General features: G+C 20.4%; 4 protein-coding genes across 4 annotated transcripts; 2 read left to right on the top strand and 2 right to left on the bottom strand.

Moving 5' to 3' along the window:
• Positions 1 to 969: 969 nt before the first annotated feature.
• PY17X_0526400 (fam-a protein) lies at positions 970 to 2,655 on the top strand (the record flags this gene model as incomplete). The annotated part of the gene is made up of 6 exons (XM_022955282.1): positions 970 to 1,109; positions 1,285 to 1,561; positions 1,660 to 1,729; positions 1,909 to 2,021; positions 2,122 to 2,355; positions 2,551 to 2,655. 6 exons carry the CDS (start codon positions 970 to 972, stop codon positions 2,653 to 2,655), a joined length of 939 nt encoding a protein of 312 aa, XP_022811725.1.
• A 3,877-nt stretch (positions 2,656 to 6,532) lies between these two features.
• PY17X_0526300 (Plasmodium exported protein, unknown function) lies at positions 6,533 to 7,289 on the bottom strand (the record flags this gene model as incomplete). Its single annotated transcript, XM_723462.1, has 2 exons — positions 6,533 to 7,123; positions 7,218 to 7,289. 2 exons carry the CDS (start codon positions 7,287 to 7,289, stop codon positions 6,533 to 6,535), a joined length of 663 nt encoding a protein of 220 aa, XP_728555.1.
• Positions 7,290 to 13,064: 5,775 nt separating this feature from the next.
• Positions 13,065 to 13,592, top strand: PY17X_0526200 (early transcribed membrane protein; the record flags this gene model as incomplete). Its single annotated transcript, XM_720054.2, has 1 exon — positions 13,065 to 13,592. One exon carries the CDS (start codon positions 13,065 to 13,067, stop codon positions 13,590 to 13,592), a length of 528 nt encoding a protein of 175 aa, XP_725147.1.
• Positions 13,593 to 17,142: 3,550 nt separating this feature from the next.
• On the bottom strand, positions 17,143 to 20,424 carry PY17X_0526100 (Plasmodium exported protein, unknown function; the record flags this gene model as incomplete). The annotated part of the gene is made up of 2 exons (XM_022955281.1): positions 17,143 to 20,256; positions 20,356 to 20,424. 2 exons carry the CDS (start codon positions 20,422 to 20,424, stop codon positions 17,143 to 17,145), a joined length of 3,183 nt encoding a protein of 1,060 aa, XP_022811724.1.
• Between the last annotated feature and the right edge of the window lie 3,291 nt (positions 20,425 to 23,715).

Below are 23,715 nucleotides of genomic sequence, written 5' to 3'. Positions count from 1 at the left end.
TAATATGCAAAAAGATGTCTATCAATACTACTAGCAATATACAGTTTCTATCATCTTAGGATTTATAAAAATTCCGATTAAAAATATTAAAAAAATCAAACAAAAAATTTACCATAATCAAAAATTGTTATTTTATATAAATTTTATAATTTATTGTCATTATGAGTAGAAGTATTATAGTTTCAACCACGTATAAACATAATATAATTCTTAGCTTAAATTAAATTTTTTTAATATTAAAAAATATAAAAGCATGCTTTATACTCAAAGTAAAAGAAAATCTAAAAAACAAAAAAAATAAATGGAAAGAAATATTAAAATTACTATTTTTATATAATTATTAATATATTATTCGATCTACCATAACGGTTATTAATTGATATATTTTTACCTATAATTATATTAAAGTTGTATATACAACTTGTATTACTTTAAAAACCGTTGTATTTTTTATAATATTTTTCTAAATTTTATTCTATAAAATATTGGTAGACTATGATAAAACATATAAAGTTTTTTTCATGCTTATTCAAATATAATATGACATATACATTTAATTCCATACGTGATATATTTTATAAATTTTATTTTAGTTTAATAATTATAAAAACAACAGAGTTGTATACCCATAATAGAACAAATAATTAAAGTTATATATTTTTTGATATTATAATATTCGAAGGTTTATAAATCATTATGCTTTTATATATTCATTATTTATAAAGATATTATTATTGGTATTTCTTTGTATTCAAATTGTTTAAATAAAAAGTATATTGAATTTATAAATCTAATAAAAATATACAATTTTATCGTTTAAATAATTATTTTATGTTTATTTAAATATATACTAGTTTTATAAGCTTCCCCAAATTATTTTTTTTTATTATAATTACACTTACACGACATTTTCGGAATTTTATTATTATTTTTTAAAATAATACTCATATTTTATTTATCAATCCCAAAATGAATAAAGTTTACATTAGAGTTGTTCTTTTTATTTTAAGCTTGTTCATATATATGAACAATAATACCTTTGCAGCCGAGCATTCTCCAAAAAAAACTAAAACACGTTTTTTATCCAAAACAGATATATCCAATTATATGTAATAAAATAGTAAAACATATCTACGCATACATTATCTGTTTCATTATGAAAATATTATATACATGCTCATACATGTCTATAACTATGTGATAATGAAAATACCGTTATATAAATACATTTTTACAATTAAAAACATAAATACAATTTATTGACTTCATTTCGGCATATAACAGCTGGAGTATAATATGTAGATCACCCATCTACGTATTATTTACCAATCCTGATAATATTTTTAAACCACGCATCCCCTTTGTGTGCACCAAGCGTAGTGAAATTAAAAAAGCAGAAAATGTTATGGAGGAGGCTATAGAACGATTGAAAGAACATGCTATACATTCAAATGATTACAATTTACATTACCGTTATGCTAACGAAATAGATATATATCGTAAGAGACATAAATATGTAATCGTTGACAAAATTGATATTGAAATCAACAACACCGATAAGGTATGTATTAACAAATAAAATTTTATAACCCATAAAATTAAGGCCAAATAAAAATTAATATTTATTAATTATGTACATATATTTTTTTGTTATATTAGTATGAAGAAATAATAGATACACTATTCAACTTTAATAATGATTTATATTGTGGTGGTGTCGAGGTTAAAGGTATGTAAAAATATTTAATTAATCAATTTAATATATGGTTATCAACTTTTATCCATATTTATTGCTTTATTATTATTATTATTATTATAAATTTTCTATTTTACTATTTTATATATATAATTATGTTATTTTTCATAATATTTTAATTTATATTTATGCAAAATTATAATTTTTTTTAGGAAAAGTTGCCCGTGAATATAATCCCAATTTAGTAATGATACAACAACGTTTCTCAGATATTCCTGATCAACATTTTAGAGGATATTTGTATGCCATAGCTACAAAACAGCAAGTAAGGAAGCATTTTCTCTCTATTTATATAAAAGTCGTATTCTTCATATTATTACTCCATAATTTATCCCAATACATACATTTTTTTATTCATTCGGTAGGTATCTGAAGACACTACTATAATTGCTTTAACATCGGCAAATATAAATGATTACAACCATGTAGACCAAAATTTATTTAAAAACCTTATTGTAGAAAGTGCAAACTCATTCGAAACTGAGGTAGATTCTGAAAATTATATTAGAAAAAGATACTTAAAAAAGGCATTTGTTCACTTATCCGGATATATCATTAAAAAAAAAAGCAAATCTATTCAGATTACCAGTATTAACGCTGTAAGCAATATAAAAATTTTAATAGCATAATACTTTTATTCCACCATTTATTTTATTGTTACCTTATACTCATTTACCCATTTATCAAAAATATATCCTCTCTCTATAAATCACATATTTATAATATATGATATTCATTCACCCAATATCTTGAATATTTTATTTTATATATTTATTCATTTCGTTTTTTCGTAGATTGAAGTAGATAATCGCAATGCTCCAAAATCTATTGAAGAAGGTTTCAGAGGAGACAAATTAACGATTCTAATTAATATAAAAAATAAATATTCTATGAAATAACCAAATATTTTGTATGCTAATCTTTTAAAAAGTTAATTTTTTGGTACATATATTAATAAGTCAATTTATTTAATACATATGTCTATTTTTAATTATTATCATTAAGCGTATTTTTTCGTTTTATGAAAGTTTGATATGCATGTAGTCTAATCATGCATTTTTAATATAATGACCTATATATTTAATTTTTTAGTCTACAAATGTTAATATTATAATTTATTAAGCATCTTTCTTTGTTTTTGTTTTTTCTTATTAATATTAATTTTCCTTTTTATTCTTAAAATAAATATGTTTATACTTTTGCTGCTTTTTTATTTTAATTATTCTCATAAAACTCTAAATTTGTTATTTAAACATAGAAGTGTCTTAAGTATATCAATCCCTATCCTCCAAAGAACAATTTAATGGTTATTTGACACCTTTTCTTATTTTTCTCTTAAACTTTGTCTTCGAAATCGTTTCTAAGATTCGAATATCAAATATAATATAAAAATGTTAAAAAAAAATATTTTAAGCCTGTAAGCTTGTATATATAATGATGAACATTTTTTTTAATAATATATTTTTCAACTCATTATTTATCTTGAAGTAATTCCTAAACATATTAGTATTACAAGGAATATAGATAAAATCGGAATTATTTTTTTAGTAACTATAAGCTTGATGGTGTCATCGAATTTTGTATTCCATTTTTTTACATAGGATAATTATAGAAAAAATTTGCATGAATTTTTATTATCATTAAAATTTTTAATAAGATCACTTTATTTATTAATAGAATTATAAATACGACGTGGTGTCTGAACTATATTCATTATAATTACCGTACATAGTATATAACATTTTAAATATATCATAAAATGTGAACATATCTTTAATATTAATATTCACAAGTTCCTTTTTATTATTTATAAGATTCTTACAAATATTATATATCGTACCATTTTCTATAGGAGTAATATATTTTACATCTATTTCTATATATTGTGTATAAAACATGTTTAAGATAATAATCTGTGCTCTGAATTTTGATTTAATTTGTAACTTAACCATATCATAATGTATATGATAATTGTATTTGTAAAGTTTTAGTTAAAATAATCCTTATTGAATTTATTAAAAAATTTATTAAACAACTATAAACCACAGTCGTTAATTATATCGATATTTGTATTATTATGTTCCTTTTTTCCTTATCCTGCTTTAAGGAAACAATTGTTTACATTTGTACTTTTATTAAAAGACAGTTCAGAGTTGTTAAATTCATCGAGGAAAATATTCTCAAATGTGTAAACCTTCCACAATAAGAATTAGTTTAAAATTTAATACAAGTACATATTAATTCAAATAGTATTGAAATAAATTCAATGGAATTTATATGTAATATAACATCATAAAATATAAAAGAAAATATCTGTATTTAAAAAAAGTATATACTGTTTTGTAATTCATTATAATGTAATATTGTTTGTCATTTGTATATTAAGTGGTATCATATTAATTTTTATATAAAATGCGCCAAATATGGGGATCAAATACTTTAGTTCTCTATATAGAAATTATATGTAATTAAAGATATTATTCTTAATATTAATTTAAAATAATATGAGATAATAAAGTGTTATTACTAAAGAAATATTATATTTCTGTTTTTAACAATTAACTAAATTTCCGTAAATTAAGGTTTATATAATACATGGTTGATCATACATATACAGATATAATCTAATTAATCAACAATAATACTATTATTAATAATTGTTGGTATACATCCATTATAAAAATTCAATTAATTTTGTAATTATTATAAAATATATCTTCTTATACTTATGTTTGAGCATAGAACAAAAATTAATTTATATATTTTGTTCTAATAAATAGGATCCTAAAACTAGTTTTACTGCAAACATATAAAAAATTAAGAAGTATAGTATTGCCAAAATTGTTATAAACACATATAAATAGTTAATTTGTACTATAGTATATCCATTTATATATTTGTTTATAACACCATATAGCGTTGTTTTTGTTCAAATAATAATATTTTCAAATATGTTGCATTATTGCTCTTCTCAATATATCATATATAACTTTCATGTAATTTTTAATGATATAGATAAATTAAAAAAACATTTTAATGGGTTCAATAACTTTATTTTTATTCCTATGTATTTCAATTTACAAATATATGTTATTAGGGAATTTCACAGACATTTTGTGCATTCTCTTGATGTTTTAAAACATAACATATCACATAACTTATATTATCAACTAACAAGTTTAAATAATCCGAATACAAATAGTATTAGAACAGTAATTAATATATATTAAACATTATTTCCTTTTCTTTTAGGATTTATTATTTAACTTGTAAATAATAAGAAACATATTTTAAGATGTAACAGCATATTATGTGTGATAAGTTATAAATTTTCCCATTTGATGAATAAATGTAAGATAGCGATGTCCTTTTAAAATACAAATTTTGATATATATGTCCTATTTATCATACATAGTTAATTTTTATCTTATCTTTTTTACAGTTATAGATTTCAATACATACACATTAAATTTGTTTATTAAAAATAACCTTAATAAATAAAATATTATTTTATAACTTTATATATTAAATGACAATTTTGATTAAAATACACGTTTCATTAAGTAATGAACCATATAATACGTACTAACATAGAACGATGAGATATTTAATATGAATTAGTCTATAAATTTTTCTTTATCTATTCATTATTTTATAGTGTCAAATTTATATATAACTAATTTATCTCGTATAAAAGTGTATAATATTGAAACTGCTAATAACATATTATTGGTCTACTATTAAAATGCATATAAACGTATATTTACAAAAAAATTTAGGAAATGCCATTTATTTTTATATAATTTTACTGAATATATATAGAAAGAAATTACATGTAGATGCATCTCACAGGATATTTTCGGATCATTTTTTACATCTAAAATATTTTTTTTAATTTGAAATGATTTTATAAACAAATGTGGTTTTTAAATTACTTGATTATATGGTAATTATTGCTATTCTTAGAACCATGATAAGTAAACCAATAATCAGACACTAAATAAACATCTTAAATAACATTATTATATGTAAAATATAAAACAAAAGGATTGTTTTTCGTTAAAATATCGCATAAAAATTAATCTTTAATTATTCCTATTAACTTATTTATTTTCTTAATGATACAGAATAAAGATGTATTATTAAAAATGTAAAGGACACATATGGATAATATCAAAATTGAACGGAGTCACTATTTATGACCACCATGGAATATATATACGAACTTGTTTTAAATGACTAATCAAATTATTCTCGTCTTTTATATATAATAGATTCATAATTTCCAAATAAAACGATCTAATGGCATGTAATAACATTAATAAATATGCAAAGACAAACCAATATCAAATTCGAACAAATTGAATCCAAAGAAAAGTTCAATTTTTATGAAAAATTTCGTATTATATGTAAATGCATTAAATATATCAATATATGAAAAATATGCAGTTAATAAGCATTTTTAAGGGAAAGCACATATTATAAATATGTTTCTTACATAGTACATATTTCTGGGGAATATATACAAATACTATTTTTTATTATCATTTTAAAGCTGTTATTGTCAAAACGTGAACAAATTTTTAAATATACAATTTATGCATCGAGCTATATAAAAAGTACGAATATTTACAATTGAATATAATTCTGTGTATTAAATTTATTTATCACTATTTATAATATTTCTTCTGTAATATTAATATTTTAAAGCTTTCAATCCATGTATTTTTTAAATTTCATTGTATATACTAATTTTAAAACTCCCTTAAAATGATATTAAATATTTACCTTTCTGGTCTTAAAAAACACGTTATACAATAGTTTTCCGAAATATCCCCATCCAACTGAGCTTAAAACCCAACCAGCAGCAGCACCAGCATCACCCATGTCTCTTGAAATTGCGAATTTAACTGGAAAACCAATCGTAAAAACTGAAATACCAAGAGATCCTAATGCCATATGAGTATTGGTTATATATTTTTTTATTTTTTTTTTATTAATATACTTAAATAATCCGGACTTTGGTATATAATCACTTGTTAAGTAATCTCGTTTACTGTATGTTCGATAATTCGAAGAATATCCTTCGTTCTCCGATTCTATCTCATCATCGTTATCATCATCATCGTCATCGTCATCATCATCATCGTCGTCATCAATCATATTATTATTATTAATATTTTCTTTTATATATTCTTCCAATTTTTCTTTTTGTGATTCAGTATCGAATTCGTTTTCTTTTCGACAACGTAAACTTAGAGGATTCGTACTTGGTCCTGCTTTAGATTCTGCTAATAATCTATTAATTCTTGATGGCAGTGTAATTACCTCATTGTGTTTTTTAAATATATTCTCGCTCTTATTCACCTAAAAAATATACACATAAATCAAATATATATTAGAATAATAATATAATGCATCATAATAATAGAATCAGCTTAAGTATCATATTTATTCTTACCTCATTTTGGTAATATTCACAACATATTATAAGGACATATATAATAAGTTTAACCAAAAATATTAAATTCATTTTTTAATATTATATTATAATATTTTAAATAATTAAATAAAAGAAAAATATAGTTATATTTATTTATCTATCTCTCAAATAATAATACCATAGGTATATTAATATTCGAAATTTATTTTATGATGTATTTATTAAACTAATTATATCTAAGAAAATATAATAAAATATACCAATATAATTTATAATCTCAAAAACTATAATAATATTTTGCTATAACTTATATAATTATAATAACTTGGATAAAGAATTTTTAATAAATGTATAATTAGTATAATGTTGTTTATATAATTAAAATAAATTAATTAAAACGGACAAATGTATCAAATAATAGAAATCATAATTAGAATAGTAAAATAATAAATTAATAAATTAATAATAATAGTAATAACAATAAGTTGCGAGATGTAGCTATAATTAAAGGAGAAAAGATTCATTTTACTTGGCACTGCAAATGTAAATAAATAACTTTTTATAACATATTTTTTTCTTTATAACTATATGTAATGCACTAATTTTATTTATCTCGTATACTATTAGAAATCTAATTTCTCTACAAAAAATATTCCTTTGTCAATCTTATATAAAATAACCAGAACAAGAGTATTAAGTAATTAAATCATTGGAAAATATAACGTGTAAAACAAAACTATATAAAATTAAGGAAAATAAAACCTTTTGAATAGATTTGTCTAAATTTAACAAAATAATTTATATAAATAAAATCAAATTATTATAATAATGATAAACATATACAACAATATGTCATAATAGAATTTCGTTTATAATAACATCTTAAAGTGTTTAAATGAAAATTTAAAAATATCATAAAAATGTTTTACGCATATAAAACATTATTATATTAATAATATTAACCTGAAATCGACCCCAATATTTAACTTAAATACAAAAAGTATATACCCAAATAATACAATTATTTATATATGCCTTCAATAGTTTTAAATGATAATATGGTGTTTTAATACAAATGCTTATTGCATATTTAACCCCCCAATAAAATTAAAACATAGTAACATTTAACGTCTAATATAAATATTATAAATATACGATACTACTCAAACATAATAATAGTTTGGCGTTTTAATATTAATGATATCCTGTAAAAACATTAAAAATTAATATAATAATTTTACTATAATATTATTTATGCAAGCATATACAAACACCTATTTTATTATACGACACTTTTTCCTAGCTATAATAATTATTATTATTTTCAATGCTCAATTAATATAATAAAACACTTTTTTATAACATTATATAACTATAAAATTTCCTAAATATTTCTAGTATAAATAATTCGATGTATCTATTTCGATGATCAGTGCCACTATCCTTTATAATTACATAAGAATACATGAAATATATGAACTATATGAGATACATTGATATATGCTTAATTCATGAACATTTTATTTATTATTAATGTTTGCTATCTTTTCGATATGTTAATGTTTAAATCTAAATAATTTATATGTATCTATAATTGTTTTTTAAAATTTGTTCATTTTCAATACCTCACAATATTTCATTTTAAAAAATATTCAAAGAATTGTTTGTAAATATCCCCATTTTATGTTAATATTTTAACAAATGTTAGTATTAAGTATATAAAAAAATAATTTCTACACTTTAAAAAAATTAATACAAACAACATCATTGTAGAACTATACAAATGTTGTATCATTTGTTATCTATAACATCGTTTTTAAATATTTTATCTATTTTTTTTTTAAAATAACATAATTTTTGTTATTTATTCATTAGTTCATTCAATACATTAAGAATTTTTACTTCCAAGTTAGTTAAAAAATGCCTAATTTTATTTTTCTCATTTAGGTCATATTTAAACACAAATCCATATATAATAAATATTTCCATATGTGGAGAATTACATTACTTAAAAAATTCAAAAATTATTCACATAAAATAATAATAATGAGCAAAAAAAAAATAAAAACAAAATCAAACTAATTGTTTATTGGCCATTATCCAGAATATAAACAATAGTATCTCTTTACTAACATAATTTATAATATTAAGATTTAATATAGTAGTAAAAATAAATAATTTGTTTCCATTATACAACCTTTTTATATTTACATTATTAATATGGATTGTGTACTTTTCCATTAAAGTACCATATAAATATTTATAAATGAGTATCATGTTTTTGTTCAAAAAATATGTGAAGCTATATTTTGTATACATTCAATTATGTTTGCACTCTTTTCCATAGAATGTTATTACCAACTTTTTAATTTCCAGTCTAATATTTGAAAACCTCATGTAATGTGGATACCCAGCTTATCATTTCATTCTCACTTAAAGTTACAAGAGTGTTAAGTAACATAATAACAATATCGAATCAAGTTAATATCATATCAAACGAACCATGCAAACTGAATAAAAGTCACATTTTCAGCGTCTCTAGTAAAGCCTCAAATTTATATTCAAAAATTCAAATTCTAAATGCCCACAAAAAGATGAATACACACATGATCTAAAAGAAAAAATAAGTACTATTAAATATGGTATTCATCTCAAAAACCTAATTCAAAAAGTACAAGGATTTAATTTTGGTGGCCCTATAGTTATTCAATTAGAAAAAGATAAAAGTACTAAAAAAAATCATTAGAGAATTATAAGGTTTTAATGATTCTAAAATTTATTTGGTATATTAAAATATTATGAGGATTCAGAGTTAAATAATTATTTACTTCCAATAATTTATAGAAAATACTTACTGTATTACACTATTGCACCAACCTATGTAACAATGAAAATAACGGTTGTCTTTTAATCCCTGAGAAAAATAAAAAAAATTTCATACAAAAAAAAACAAATTTTTAGTATATCCTTTTTATTTAAAATAATAGACAATTTTTATGATAAAACTATTATAACAAGTTCCCTAAATATATATAAATCATAAAAGATGAGAAGCTTATTTAATAAACCAATTTCAACTATTGTTTTGCTCGTTAAAATGGTAATTCCAATATTAACGGGGGGTGTACAATAGCACATTTGTCATTTGTAAAAGGAATCGTATATCACATAACATCCATCGATATTATATTTGTGCCCTTTGCATTTGCCTTGGATAATTTAATTAAATGTTGGAATCCCATCATAAATAGACACTATAATATACCTTTGAACACCCTCTTCGAATAAGCACCCAAAAATTAAATTAAGAAAAAAAGTATGTATAACAAAATTTTATCATATCCTCAGTAGTAACATTTTTTATGTTTTTAATGGGGTACTTAATCCTGGTTATTATATAAAATACATATACAAAAATATTCTTTATATTTTAATAAGTTTATAAGTTCGCATACTAATGTTATATTTTAGAATTTTCATCTATTTCAAGTTATTCCTCTTTTTATTATCGTATAAATAATGCATGTAACACAATACAAAAGAATAATTAAAAAAAAACAATGTCGCAGTTATCTACCCATGAAATATATAAACTTGTTTATGCATCAATCATATTAGTATATAACACGTTTAAAAATGTGTAAGCGTCATAACAAATATATATACTTTTTCATTTTTTTTAAGTTTATATTTCCTTTTCTATACATATTGTTTTTTATATTATGTTTAAATCGGAAAGACACGTAAAAAAAACATGAAACGACGAAGCATTTCCTATAAAATAAATCCCATAATAAAAAATAATCATTTCGTTTCTTATTTTTAATAGCTTTAAAAGTTTATTTTCTAAAACTTAAAAAACCTTCTTATCAAAACATTAAATTTGTTATTAAATTCGATTATTAAAAAGATTCAAGACACTTTAGGACTATTTAAAATTTTAATAATTCCATAATTGTTTCCTTAAAAAAGATAAAAATATAGGAATTCATACAAATACGCGGAAAACAACATAGTATAAAAGTAAACAAAAAATACAACAATATATACATCTATATTATCCCAACTCTATCTTATTTTAACACTATTATCAGAATAACCAACAATGATAACATAAAGAACATTCATTTGTGTTATATTTTCATACAAAATATAAAAAATGCAAATAAGTATATATTCTCATTGTTTTTTCGTTCCACAGCAATCAACATTATAGTTTTTTGCAAACCAAATAATGTGTATGCAAAACAATATATCGTTAAAAATATTTTTGGTGTCTAATAAATTACAACCAATTATTCGCTATTTTCAAATATTCATTATTTAATGTGAAAACTTATATAATACCATATTTATAAAAATAAAAAAAAATTATGCGTGCGCAGTGAAAATAATAATTATATTACCACCAGCTTTTATATTTTTGGTGTAAGTGATAAATATTTATTGATGTTAAATTAATTTGTAAAAAAAAAAAAACGGTCTTTATAATTATTTTAATACAATTTATAAGAATCAAGCTCGACCATTATTTTATTATATATGCATATAATAATATTGCACATACAATCAAATTATTAATACTAAAAAATTAGCCAAAACAAAATCAGGGTACATACTCGAACAAAAAACCCTGAATAATAAATCCCAAATTACAAACATCTACATAACTTATAATGCATTCATATTTATTTAATCTAGTAATGATGACAATTTTATAAAAGTATTGTATTTATTTATATATTAATTGTGTACATATTTACTTATTTGTTCGTTTAATAGTATTTTTTTTTATATTATTTACGTAGTATTAACGTATTTTTACATATTATTATAAAATAGTTCCCCATATTAATCTTATAAAACTATTAAGCATACAATAATATATACATACAAATGATAATACTAATTAGTATTATTTAAAAAGAATCACACACTTTTACTATTAATAATTCATTTAGTTTATCTTATTTGTTTAATATATTACACACACTATATCATTATAATAATATTATGTTATTATATTAATCCTTTATTATCACTATAAATTCCATGAAAAATAATTATGAATTAAATGTTTTCAAAAGAAATGATAACGGAATATTTACAAAATGTTTAATATTATGTAATTATAGTACATATATAACATTTAGATAGCTACAAATTAATTTTTTAATAAGTCTGAATGTAATATTTTAAAAAAGTGCCTTATTAAATTTATATTTTTTTATTTAATGCATGAAACGGTCTAATAATTTTATGAATATTTAATCATCACTATATATTATCATGTTTTTTTTATATCATTATTTTTCTAAATTATTTCTATCTTAAAATATTTATAATGTTATCAAAAAAATACCCAATATTTACTATTATAATTTTAGTATTTATTAGCTTTAAAATAGTATAAAATTGACCCGATAAAAATTGTTATTATAAAAGACCTATAAAATTTAGCAATTAATAACGCACTATATATTATTTAGCATGTAATCCAAAGAATACGTAATTAAATTCAGTCAATATAATAAAATATTAAAAAATTAAGAAAACAAAAATAAAAAACTAATAAAACTAACAAATGTTATATTAAAGGTATATATTTTTATACACAGATTCACAAAAAAAATATTAAATTTTAAGTATGTAATAAAAAAAAAATATATAGTATAAATACCATAATTTTTTTTACTCTTTAAAAAAATATTTTTAAATACTAAAAATATTAAATATTAATAAATATTATTTATTTTATTTTATTATTGTAATAAACTTTTATATTACATTAATCCACTTTATATATTTATTATATATTTTTATTTTTTCTATTATTAATATTATAATTTTTTTACATGTGCAAAAATGAAATTAGCAAAAGCATTATATTTTGTTGCCTTTTTATTGGCCATAAAAGTGTTAACCCCAGGATCTAACAATTATGTTGAAGCTAAACCCGCAAATACAAAAAAAGTAACAAAAAGTGCTGATAATGCATTTATTAAAAAAATTAAAAATAAAAAGGTTGCACTTATATCTACAATAGCTGCAACATTAGCATTAGCAATTGCTACTACATTTGGTGTAATGCACTTTCAAAAGAAACAAGATGATAAAAAAGAAATATTAGAATCAGATGGAAAGACACCCTTAATCACTCCACGTTCAAACTCAGGATCAGATAATAAAAATACACCACCCGCACCAGAAACTAATACAAAATCAGCACCAGAAACTAATACAAAATCAGCACCAGAAACTAATACAAAACCAACACTAGAAATAAATACAAAACCAGTACCAGAAATAAATACAAAACCAGTACCAGAAATAAATACAAAACCAACACTATCTAGTGGTAATTCAAGAGCTTATCCACCAGCATCACACTAATTCTAATTTCTGATGGTTATTATCTGTTTTTATATCATAATATGACAGTAGACCAAAATTTCAAGTATATCCCACACGATGTAAAGATTAACTAATAGAATTAAACAAACCAATAAGGTGGTAATAGTTCGAGGGATTTAAATATATTTATGTTATAAATCTTCCTTTTTTATAACATTTTATTTTAATTAGCATATGCCATATATATATGTAATAATTTATTGGATTTATTAAAAAGCGCCAATATTTGATATTGCAATTCCAGAACATATATATATTCGCATTTTTGCTTTAGAACGATTTAATTCCGATATTACATTAAAACAGCTTTTTGCTTTCCGATTTCCCCATTTATTAGCATAAAAAATATTTTTTTATTTTAAAAATAATTTCATATTATTAATATTAAAAAACATATTGTGTGTGTAATGCATTTAGTTGAGTTACTCGTGTCCTTTATAGTAATAATAAACCGTGATTTATTGTTTATTGTAAGTAGTACCGTGATATATATTTTTTTATGTAAGTGATATTTGATCGTAATACCATTTATAGTAATGAAGTTAATGAGATGATTAGAATGTTCCATACAAATGTTACATTATATGTAATAATTTTTTATGTTGTTATTTAAAACATATAATACCAATATATTTTATGCACATATATATGTAATATTATAATAAACTATCTAAAACTATATAACAATAAAAAAATATTTTTTATGCATTAATAGAAAAATTACATAAAATACAACATAAATATAAATGGTATAGAAATAGTAATTTATTTATTACATTTTGCTATTAATACTGTTTGGTTGTGGTAAACTGTAATATTAGACTTAAAAAATATATGAAATATTAATAAAAACCTTTGTTAAATAAAGTTATTCATTAAATAGGCTAAACATAAATGTATTGTGGTATATAACCCTGAATCACCATTACCATTTCTTATGCAATAAAGACTTATGCTATAACATGTTACGAATTCACATATATGGTTAGACAATATTTAACACTAAAATATCGATATTATATTTTAACCTTATTTAATTTATATTGACAATAAAATTATTTGCATATCATTTATGAAAAATATTTTATAAATATCTTTCGAATTAATAATTGTCATAATTTTTGTGTTTTTCATATTTAAGGTTAATGTAGAATTTAGAAAACCATGAGTTATGATACATATATTTTTTCCTTTAATGAATAATCAGTAATATATTTTAATTAATTTAAATACTACATAAATATTATCAAATTATAAAAAATTAAAACATAATATAATTCCAATTCAAAAATTCAAACACATCGAATCGATAACACCAAATTATAACCTACAATTCAGAACCTAGGGGCAAACCTACATAAGACGTTGTATATATTTTATATATTATTAATAAATATATTTAAAATTAAATGTTTTAAAAGACTATAAATATAATTGAATATAGTTAAAAATGGTAAAAAGTGAATGAATAAATAAATCAAGACAAATTTATATTAAATAAATAGTTGCATATGTATCAGGATACGGTATAATAAATTTCGTAGAAAATGTACTAAAAAGATAAATCACTTATGTATTTAATATATTGAAATATTATTACTTAAAAAGGATATATATATATAATAAGACATGCAAATAAAATGCTAAATATTAAAAAATGCTAAATATTAATGAAATGCTAAATATTAATGAAATGCTAAATATTAATAAAATGTAAAAAAACTGTAATGTTGATGTCATAAATCATTATATTTATGTAATGTTGGGGACAATTATTAATTTTAAAAATAACTATTAATTATTTAAACAAATAAAATTTTAAAGAATAATAAATTGAGATAATCTAAATTCATTATTTATTTTAACGAATTTATATTTTTTCCAAGCTTTCTTAACTTTGGATACCATAATAAATTAACTATAATATAAAACGGGGGAGAACGATCTTACTCAAAATAAAGACGAAAAAAATAATCATATGATTAATACTGAATATTTTGATACATCTAGTAATTATTTTTTATATCAACCATCATATTCTATATTCTTATAATTATCATTTGTAATAATTTCATTATGTTCACTCTCAATTTTATAATAATTAATATCAAAGTTATTTACATCATTTCCAAATGGTTTAAAAATTTCATAATCGGATACAGGAGAATATCTACCCAATATATTTGGTGTAATATACGATATTTGTTGTATTTACATCTCGTCTTCTTTTTTATTATTTCTTTTTTTATAATTTCTGTTAATCTTCCTTAAATATCTTGAGTTAAATTTTCATTTTACAATTAAACCTTTTAATTTGAGTAATGCATTAATGTATGTACAGTTTTTTATCTGCGAATCTATAGCGTTTTTAAAAAATTGCTTATCATCATTATAATTGTTATCATTATTCTGATCTGCAAAACCCCCATTTGATTCATAAAAATCATTTACAAAAAATTGATTTGTTGATATGCTAATAATCAATAACACTTCCCTTAAACCATTTTAACAAAATATTAATGCTTCTTTAAATGATATTATCATAATAACTAATTTTTTTAAGGAAACTGAAGGAATAGATGATATTTGAAAGCAAAATTTATATATGCGAATTAATAATTTATAATTATTATTTATTTTAAGTTTACCAAATAAAATGTGTTGATAATGTTTTTAATGAATACATAATATATATTGAATAATATTGTGATACGACAAATATTTTAATATATATTATACAAAATTATTATAACTATGAATAAAATAGTATGAATTATCCATATACATATAAGACACTGTAGAAAATTCACACGCCAATTCTTGTTTGCTGTCTAATTAACACATAATTATAATATGCAATATCCATTTTTCACTTTGAAACAAATCTATATTAACAGGTAAAATATAAAATCCGCGTAATACACAATACTATCCATAACAAGTTATAAACATTTTTCCTTTCTTTCTAAAATTACTTATTTTTATAAAAATATAAATGAATTTTTCATGTATTTATATATTAAGAATATTTATTTCTAATTATTTGTAGACAAGAAAAATACTCACTTTAATTAAAATAATAAGAAATATTATACAAATATTAATCTGTAATTATATAAAAGTTTATTATAAACTTATAAACATAAAAAATATTATTTTAAAACGTTCAAAATATATAAATATGTATGTTTTATGTAATAATGCATTTATTAAATGACAGAAATAATTATAAAACAATATATATTTTATAATTTAATCATAATTGTCAAATATCAAATAATTCTTCAATATAATGAATTATATAGTGAAGAATATTACCATATAAATAAAAAAATATAATACATACATTAGCACATTTATTAAATGGTATAATGAAAAGGCTGATAACAACACAAAAACAAAAAAAAATTAATTCAATAAAAACAAATATATTATTACATATAATATGCATATAATGTATTGTCAATATGAAATTATATTTTTATAAATATTAATTTTTATTATTTATAATTAGATGGTTTAATATAAATTATTGTTTTTTTTTTCTCTTTTTCTTTGTATTAATTTTTTTTTTTAATTTATTTATAACCTTTTTTCTATATTTATGGAGTTTGTTGAACTTACCCATATCATCTAATTTCACTATTATCTTTGTGATTATATATATAATAATTGCAATATTTATTGCAATTCCCATCGGATACAATATTTGAGAAAATGCAACTGAAACTCCATATGTTGTAGCAGCACTAATCGTTTTAGGTATCATACTATCAGATACACAGGATGTAGTATTACTGACGGTTTTCATACCAACTATTGCAGTATTTTCAAGAGTGGTAATAAAAGAATCAAATAAGCCACTAAAGCTAAAATCACTAAACGATATAGCCGGAAATACCTCAGTTGCAAGTCCTTCCATAACATCAGTTGCAGCATTTGCTAAACATTGCCCTCCTTCAACTATTGTTGTTTTTCCAGCTGTTATAAGAGATCCACTGAAAATATCAGTTGCCATAACAGTCGATATTTGTAGTCCCAATAATGAAATCGAAACAGTTGCTGCTATTATGGGTAGTACATACAAACCAAATATTTTTAAATATTTTTTTACTTTATAATATTTTCCTTTCACCTTTTTTTTCCCAATGATTTGTTCAAATAAAAGTCTTTCAGTTTCTGCATATATTTCGTCCACAATAGATACATCTATTTTGTTATTATCTTTTACTTGAGTTAATAAACTTTCTTCATCATCATTATCAAATAAATCTATAAAATCGTTTTCATCCGAATTTTTATTATTATTTGTCTTTTTTTTATTTATCGGGGATAAGTCTAAGACTTTTACATTTTCACGTTGTGGCATAATTATGTCTTTTTTATCAATAATATTTGATTGGAATAAATGTTTTTTTTTATTTTCCATAAATATTTCAATAACCTTTTCCTTTTTTTTTGATTCTTGTTCCTTTCCCTTTTTATTTTCCATATATATTTCGATAAATATTTCTTTTTTTTTTGGTTTTTGTTCCATTCCATTTTTATCTTCCATATACATTTCGGTCACTTTTTCCTTTTTTTTTGATTCTTGTTCTCCCTTTTTATTTTCCATATATATTTCGATAAATATTTCTTTTTTTTTTGGTTTTTGTTCCATTCCATTTTTATCTTCCATATACATTTCGGTCACTTTTTCCTTTTTTTTTGATTCTTGTTGTTCTCCCTTTTTATTTTCCATAAATATTTCAATAACCTTTTCCTTTTTTTTTGATTTTTGTTCCTTTCCATTTTTATCTTCCATATATATTTCGGTCACTTTTTCCTTTTTTTTTGGTTTTTGTTCCATTCCATTTTTATCTTCCATATACATTTCGGTCACTTTTTCCTTTTTTTTTGATTCTTGTTGTTCTCCCTTTTTATTTTCCATAAATATTTCAATAACCTTTTCCTTTTTTTTTGATTTTTGTTCCTTTCCATTTTTATCTTCCATATATATTTTGGTCACTTTTTCCTTTTTTTTTGATTCTTGTTGTTCTCCCTTTTTATCTTCCATAAATATTTCGATAACTATTTCTTTTTTTTTGGGTTTTTGTTCCATTCCATTTTTATCTTCCATATTTATTCTGGTCACCCTTTCTTTTGTTGTTGATTCTTGTTGTTTTCCCTTTTTATCTTCCATATTTATTCTGGCCACCCTTTCTTTTGTTGTTGATCGCTGTTGCTTTCCCTTTTCATCTTCCATATATATTTTGATCATCCTTTCTTTTTTTATTGATTCTTGTTGCTCTCCCTTTTCATCTTCCATATATATTTTGATCATCTTTTCTTGTTTTGTTGATGCATCATTTGCTATATTCCCGTATACGTCTCTTACTTTATTTACCGCTTTTAATTCATATTGTTTATTACCTGTGCTTATGGAATTGTTATATTCATGTGATATTTGATTTTCCGTGTTCGCATATTTTTCTATAGGATTATGCACTTTATTCGATTCATCTTTTATTTTTGCAATATTTTGTTTTTTTATCAAATCATAATTTGAAGACAACTCTTTTTTGTTCTCTAAATTATCTTTTATTGTAGTATAATTATTATCGTTGATATTTTTTCTCACTGCATTTTTTTGTGTCGAATTTTTTTTTTCTACCAAATTTGTATTCATTAAATTATTTTTATTCACCAAAATATTATGTGGTAAATTTGTTCTGTCTACCAAAATTTTATTCGTTATATTATTTGTATCCACTAAAATGCCATGTGGTAATTTTTGTCTTCTCGTATTTGGTTGTAGTAGTATTTTGTTTTTTCCTACTTTATTTTGTTTCAATGTTGTTTCTTTTCTTATATTAGCTTGATTTAATTTATTTCTGTCTTTTGAAATAATATCATGATAATATGGAAGGTTTCTATGGGGTCTAGGGTGTTCAGATAATGCATAATATAACATTATATTAATTTCATCTGGACTAACTTTATTAAATTGGGTATTATTTAATATCACTTTTAAGATATCTAATTTTTCTAAATCCACATACTCATTTAATTTGTTTTTATTTTTTATAATATATGACTTAATTTCTTCGATGGATTCATTTTTTAACACATTATTGTTTTTTAAATTTAATAAATGCTGTGAAATTAACTTGGTTAAGTTATAATCATTATATAACACAAACTTATTATCTTTTGTATATCTATTGCTTAGGGAAATTTGAGATTGTTTTTTTATTGAATCTATCACCGGTTTACTGTTTTTATGCCTTGTGCTAATTTTAGGTTCTTTTAATACATATTTTTTATCTTGGTATTCATGTAACTTAATTTCCAAAACATCTTTTATATTTGACTTAACGAGATCGGGTTGTATATGCACATATTTTACTACCCCTTCTTTCGTCATCTTCTCTTTTATATATTTATTATTATAGCCATTGTTTGGTGTTTTTGCAATTCTTTGTACAATAGTTTGCCCATTTTGATTAGTTTTCTTAATTATTTTATTATAATTCTTTATTTTATTACAATTGTTTGGAGATAACAACGGTTCAGTATCGAGGCTAGCCAAAATTCTAGCATGTGCTAGGAATTTTGTGTTATTATTTATATTTTTCCTAGAGATGCATATGGAAAAGGATTTCTAAAAAATAAAAAAATATATGTATGTGTTAGATTATGGCAATCATAAAATTGTTCATAATGAATATTAATCATTTTATTATTATTTTAAAATTATTACTTTGTTATAATTTAGATAAACATATATTACAATACTGTATATCAATATTTTAGTAATATATTGAATCATATTATATATGTTTTATTTTGACATTTCCTTCCACCTTTTGACATATCTTCACTTTATTTCCTTTACCAACAATACTATATTAAACTATATGATTTATAACCATTAAATCAATAATTTTTATTATTAATATTGTCATTTTTTATTTACATTTATTTAATTAATAATAAAATAAAGGTTGTCATAGGAAACTATAATAAATTAAATCAGCCTCACATTTAAACCTTATAATTTCTACACATAATATATATCATTATAATTCATTTATATATTCATTAAGGTATTTTATAGACATTTATTATATAGTAAAACATATATATATACTTAAAAACATAACTCACATATTATTACATTCACCAAATAAACTAATTAATAAAAATATATATTGATTATTATATAAAATATGAAAAATATCATCGTTATAATATATATTCAAATATTTCACTTTAAACATATAATTCATATAAATTAAACAAATAATAAAAAACATACATTTTAAAACTCACAATATATGAATGTTTAGTATATTAACAAAGATAATGTATTAATAAATTATAAATTTTTTTTTTTTTCATCTTCATATATATTTATATAATATAATAAATCATTACTATTTTTTTTATATAATTTCCATAAAGTGGAAAATTATTAATCCTTTTATTATATATTGAATAAATATATTTTGATTTATCATATAAAAATAATAAAATATAAATATAATTTATGTAATAATATATATAATATTTTATAATATATTAATTATATTTTTAGTTTAGTGTTGATTAGAGTTTGTAATGTAAATTTATATAAAAATATAACTATATTTGCTTTTCTTAATACACCATTGTTTTATTTATATAGAATTTTTTTTCATATTTAATATAAAATATATTATTTTCAATTAAATATTTAGATATAATAAAAACGTTATTTATTTCAATTTATCCATTCTACATTTTATATAATATATACCCCATCATATACATATTTATTAATATACACTATCCCTAATTTAAAAATTATATTGTTCTATATAATATATGTATATATAGATTAAAAATTAATAATTATATAAATTAAGGATATTTACTTTTAATAAATTAATAGTTATGTATACATATATTAATGATATTATAATATTTATTTTTTTATATATAAAATGGAAAATAGTTATGTGTATAAATTAGCGATCTAAAATGAAACTATATATATATATAATTATATATATATATATATAATATATTATATATATATTATATATGCCATTTATTATAAAATTATTATTAAGTAGAAATTTCTAAAAATATATATCTTTCGTTAAATTTATTTTTTATTATTAAAATATAGTTATATCTAGAAAATACCACTTTTAAAGATATATTTCTTTTCCAAAAATTTCTTCTTAATCATTGCGCACAAAATATTACTGTTATATATATATATATATATTATATTTATATATATTATATTTATATATATTATATTTATATATACATTACTACACAAGTGTTAATAAATCAATAAATGTGTTATACCACTCATGTAACCCATACAATAGTTTATTAAATATTTGTTATGATTCAATAGTATTTCCACCATTATGGTTATATATTTAACTCTTAAAATATGGTTGATTTTACTTTTATCATAAACTTGAAATTAGATTGAAATATTATACTATTTATAACATAAAAATATATTAAAAATGCATCTTTAAATACATAGCATGCAATACATGTAACATATATTGCAACCTGTAAAAATGCATATCATAAACTATTTACAATTATAAAATAACAAATTATATATACATCGTAGTATATAACTAAAACGAAATATGTATACATAATAGATCTACTTGATCATATTAAAATATTCTTACTTTAAATTAACAGAAAATAATATACCGATTTATATAGTATCATATTTGTTTTATATTGTTTTGTATTATTTTTTTATTGAGTGATAACAATTAAACTTATAAGAATAATAAATTTGAGAGTAAAATATTATTATTAATTTTTTATTGATAATTGAAAATAAATCGTTTTTCTTAGCTAATATACAAAATTTCCATAAGATTGAAAATAATTTATAAAATTATGGTGTATGGTTGTGTAAATAACAGTTATTTATAATATTAAAAATTTTTTTATTATTCGAATTAAGATAAAATTCATTGTTTATTAAATATTTTACAATTATATCTTTAAACTATCATATGTGTATGTAACACATATATAATACATAAGAAATATCCAAACATATTTCTATGTTTTAAATTAATTTGTTAGGTGTGTATAAATATAATTAATAAAACATGTTAATTATATTTACAATTAAGTATTCACATATTATTATAAATATGTATTATTTTTTATAAATAACCAAATTAAATTATTAGCAAATTATATATTAGCTTATTTATTCATATATAACATTATCAAATAATATAAAAATATTGTTACACCAAATTTATATATCTTTAGATATTTTCCATAATTCTAACAAGTACACAAATCATATATTATGTATTTTTATTTATAACATAAACCATATAATGAGATACTACTAATAATAAGTATTAAAAATCATAGTTAATATGCAACTATATATCAAGTTTTATTAAAATAATATATTTCAATTAGCCATGTTCTTGAAAACAGTAAAATATTTATAATCAAATGTACACTCTATATATATCGTTATTATTTTAAATTAAACCAATTTTACTTAAACCATTATAATATATGTCAATTAAACCATATTTTGAAAGTTCAGGAAAAAAATAATAATATTCTTTATTTTTCGTGTGTACATTATTTAATGAACTATTATAATTTCTTTTCTTATTAATTAAAAAATATCATGTTAACACAATTTTGGTTTTATTCGATATATTACTCAATATTATTTTATAGTTACATTCAAAATTTAACTAACAAAATTAAAATCTTCTAAATATTGTATTAATAACCAAACCCTTTTAAGTAGGAATATATACCATGGTTTTAAGTGTGCAATTTCATATTTCCATCATAAAACAAATCTACATAAACAAATATATGCATATATATATTAACTCATAGATAAAATTATGTATCAAAAGAAGTTACATTTTAAAGAAAATCATCCAAAAGATGGAAGGACACATCAAAATGATATATAAATTATTATTTATATGTTTTTTATATTATTTTTTAAAATGAAAAACCCAATATTAAAAAGATAAGCCAAATTAACGTTACATAATGATATGTTGTTTTATTAAGAAATGCATAATAAATAATTACA

This window comes from Plasmodium yoelii (assembly GCF_900002385.2).
Source record: "Plasmodium yoelii strain 17X genome assembly, chromosome: 5".
Taxonomy (NCBI): domain Eukaryota; phylum Apicomplexa; class Aconoidasida; order Haemosporida; family Plasmodiidae; genus Plasmodium; species Plasmodium yoelii.
Note: the sequence above shows the minus strand (reverse complement) of the source record. Positions and strands in the feature narration are given on the sequence as shown.